General features: G+C 38.0%; 1 protein-coding gene across 1 annotated transcript; it reads right to left on the bottom strand.

Moving 5' to 3' along the window:
• Positions 1 to 901: 901 nt before the first annotated feature.
• LOC117112538 lies at positions 902 to 2,625 on the bottom strand. The gene is made up of 3 exons (XM_033255619.1): positions 2,440 to 2,625; positions 1,645 to 1,821; positions 902 to 1,374 (listed from the first exon to the last, which is right to left on the bottom strand). The coding sequence occupies exons 2-3, from the start codon at positions 1,807 to 1,809 to the stop codon at positions 1,153 to 1,155; spliced, it is 387 nt and encodes a 128-aa protein (XP_033111510.1). The 5' UTR covers positions 1,810 to 1,821; positions 2,440 to 2,625; the 3' UTR covers positions 902 to 1,152.
• Positions 2,626 to 3,893: the final 1,268 nt, after the last annotated feature.

Genomic DNA, 3,893 nt, shown 5'->3' on the forward strand with positions numbered 1-3,893 from the left:
ATCTGAAGAGTATGCATTTTCATTGAATAGCACTCCATCAATTTGTTTAACTTTTTCATTCCCCATCTTTAGAGTGAGAAGATTCTGTTGAAAGATGCTTTCCGTGCGGATTTAGAGGAAAAAATACGAAAGTTAGAGGAAGATAGACACAATATTGACATATCAGCAGGTTGTATATTTAATTCAATTTGAGTTTTTATTCTTTAAGTTTAAATAGTTTATATAATATGGTTAAGACTGAATGCAATGTGATGTTGCTTTTGGAAGAAAAACTGAATTATTTGAATAAATGAAAACAATTATTCATTTTTATTATGATGGAAGTTTGAGCTTATTTTGTTGCCAGTTACATGATATAAAATTAATGAACAGAACTTGATTAATAACCATATTATATTCTTTTTCTCTTTCTCTTCTCTCTTCATGTCTCTCAACTTATAGAATTATGGAATGAGTCGCAGAAGAAACAAGATGTGTATAAGAGACAGGGCCAAGGCTGCAGTAGGCCTATAAATATTATTTGTTAATAATATTCATAGTTTTGATGTTTTCATGCCCTTTTTCTTCCATATGGCAACAATGATAGCCACAACACCTCGCTCAATTAAATGCTCTCAGTGAAATGCGATGAGCTTGTCCCTTGTGGCTTTTGATGTTTCTAAAACCTTAAAACTATGGCTATATAGTTCATAATATTAACTATTATTAGATAATCAAAAATACCATTGTTATAGAAAATAAACACTGTCTTGTACTTTTGCATTGGTGTGTGGTAGTACTGTCTCTTATACACATCTAGATGTGTATAAGAGACAGGCTTCAGGTACATCATGTGGTGTACCACAAGCATTAAACACATTACAGTAGGCATGTATAAAATTATCATATACTCCACATATCAAGCACCCTGAACATCTTACATTAGATGGATATGTGCGCTATATAATACTACACTATTATTATTATTATATATACTGTACGTCTGCGATATGATTTCATTATTAATCTACTGACAGAGTGGAAGCTTTGATCTACGAATCAAATAAAAAAATGAGAATCAAGCAGGGGGGCAGCCATTTCAAGATCTATTGGAAATTTGGCATCACTTCTGTGCTCTTTTCCCTCTTCTTGTACAGTGATGTATAGGATTAATTATCTAAAGACCAGAAAGAAATCTGTTCCATGCCCCTCAGCTCTGATGGATAGATCCTCCTTTATTAAATGTGGAACAAATGTGCTGAGAAGAGGGAAACATGGACCATGATTAGGATGATATTGTAGATTCCAGATGCTATGATAATGAAGCCACTCACCATCACTGGTATTCTCATCCTCCCCTGAGGAGTGGTACTCTTCAACTTCCAAATCCTCATCCTTTGTAAATGAGACATGCACAAGAAAGTGTTTAACATATAAGCACAATGTAAAATAATATGTCACGCTCTAACAACATACACTCCCATATAACACAAACATTTGCACAAAATTAACCCATGTCCTGAAAATACCAAAAGTGTTTGCATGTTTTTATTTACTATATTAATAATTCATCATATGCAGCAAAATACAGGAAGCTCATTAAACCAGATTTTTCTGAAGCGGTTTATTCCTAAATTTAGTCCTCTGGAGCCTTTGGTTTCTTACCTGAAATTCAAGATTATCTGGTGGTAGTATTTCTAATGAGCTTTGTAAAGGAGTAGGCGTATTTCTCAGACTGGCATTTGTGAGCGAGATGCGGCTACCAGGTCGATAACGTTCACTACTCGCTGGTCTTGTGATATCGTCCAAAATGCCTCGTGTTATGTCCATTAGACTTCAAGTCTGAAATCAATTGGAAAAAAATTACTGTAATGCATAAAGTTTGGCACACACAGGCTTAGTTGGCGGACTGTAGTGTTAATGTTAGCTGACGAATATTTATGTTGTGTGATCACTTGATGACAAGAAGACACCATCTTCTGATCTGGGCTGTTGCAGAGTGTCTGAGTATCCTACCTAGCCCAGGCCTGAGCTAGCCTAGATAATCAATAAAATAATATCATCTTTCCTGTCTGTGCATTTTTCAAGTTCAGCTTCATCATTTTTTTTAATCAAATCTGAATGAATGCCCTATATAGTATTAGCCTAGGCCTATATATAGCACATCAAGTTCAAGTAGGGAGAACAAAAGACTCTAGTATTGGTTAGGCCTAAACCGCCCAGCCTATTCTTCACACTTTCTAGTACTAGGCTAGTAGTAAGTAGGGGCCTACATAGTAGTAAGCTAGCCGCCAAACATGGCCCGGGCAGGCGTTGATGAACAAGTCATACATTACTGGAAAACTGATAGGGCCTACATACTGGCTAAGGGCCCAGGCTAGCCTAGCCTCAGTCGTCGTATACCTTGCTTGTCTTTATGCAACTAAGGATCAATGCGAATACAAACAAAAGTGAACGTACATATTTGGTAATACTAGAGCATCGCATATTTATAAAAATGGAACACCTAAACTCGAGTTGTGTGACCCAATTTCACGCCGAATTTCGCAAATATTTTCAATTTCTTTGAGAAAAAGCTTGATGTCGCTAAGTGATTTGACCTAACTGTGATGGCAGCCTTCTTCTCTGTATCCCGGTGGCGTTTTGGAAGATCTTTGGCGCTTCGATTTACATCGATTGAGGGCGACATTTTGCACATTGTTGGGTTGGCTTCGTTGTTTTTTTGAAGTGTGTTTTTCTTTTAGTCAATCTATTTCTTGTAATTTGGCATATTTCTTGCAAATTTAAAAGTATACACAATGCCTATTACTCGAGATGACATAGATAGTGATCCAGAAGATATGGCACATGAAGACAGTACACCAGATAGTGAGAAAACAGACGGAGACGACATGGAAGAAGGAACGGGTAGTGACTCGGGATCCGATGACAGTTCAGGTAAGATAAATCCACTGCGCCCGCGTCTTTAATGTACCCAACCTGGGCCTAAGCTTAGCCTAGCTAAACGAATTTTATTGGTGAACTTTATTTTATTGCTTTTGGTAAAGTTACCATTTTCGCGAAGGTAAGTAAATTGACTTTCGACATAAACCTTGTACAAAAAAAAATATGATCGACCACTTTTATGGTTGCTGCCCTCTACAGTATTTCAACGTCAGGTTAAGTTATTGTAGGTGGTGGACAACCCTGGGTAAACTAAACCCAGTAGTCATGGTTGGGGCGAGTGGATACAGAAAGGTTCTGTATTCGGGGGTGCAGGGCGAAGGAATTGATAAAGCAGACTAAATGTTGTGGCAGATAATGTCCTGGTTTATTTGTCTCCTGTCTCTTCTTTTGTGGACTGATTATTATTTGTTTTTCTAGATGCTCAGATGTGCTTTCCAGCACTGGTGTGTTAATCAGTGGCGGATCTGGAGGGTGGTGGTGAGGGGGAAGGGGATTAATAGGGTGGCTACTCACCCCCTTCGTTTACTGTGGGAAAAAATTGTGGTCACTCGTCTTGCGTGTGTGTTCTTCGTGTACTCTTTCTATTTGATGCCAAATTTTTTTTAGGGCGGCCACCTAAGATCGTCCAGCAGTCTACTAATTCCAAAAAAAAAAAAAAAAAATTCGAATGTGAGTGGATGTGGGTCCTCTGCTGGGATACAGTACGGTATTAAGAATGATGTTCATGACCGTTGAGAATGATTTTATTAATTATTTTACTGTGAATCCCAACTGGGATTGGGGGTGGAACAAGACCTCATGCCTTCCCGACGGGGAACTCTACTCCCACTTAGCCCATCTGCAGTGCCGCCACTGGTTATCATGATATTAACTTTATATTTCAATATAATTGTGGTGTTGTTATTGTAATTGTGGTAACTACAGCAGTCAGTGGCGGATCCAGGAATTTAAAATAGAAGGGGCCCGGA

Source organism: Anneissia japonica, unplaced genomic scaffold (assembly GCF_011630105.1).
Source record: "Anneissia japonica isolate Jap-2015-1 unplaced genomic scaffold, ASM1163010v1 scaffold2991_len510020_cov192, whole genome shotgun sequence".
In the NCBI taxonomy this organism is placed as follows: domain Eukaryota; kingdom Metazoa; phylum Echinodermata; class Crinoidea; order Comatulida; family Comatulidae; genus Anneissia; species Anneissia japonica.

Coding starts and splice junctions, on each gene's coding strand:
- LOC117112538 (XM_033255619.1), bottom strand. CDS start 1,809: ATGGACATAACACGAGGCATTTTGGACGATATCACAAGACCAGCGAGT. Junction 1,375..1,644: donor CAGATAATCTTGAATTTCAG/GTAAGAAACCAA, acceptor TCATTTACAAAG/GATGAGGATTTGGAAGTTGA.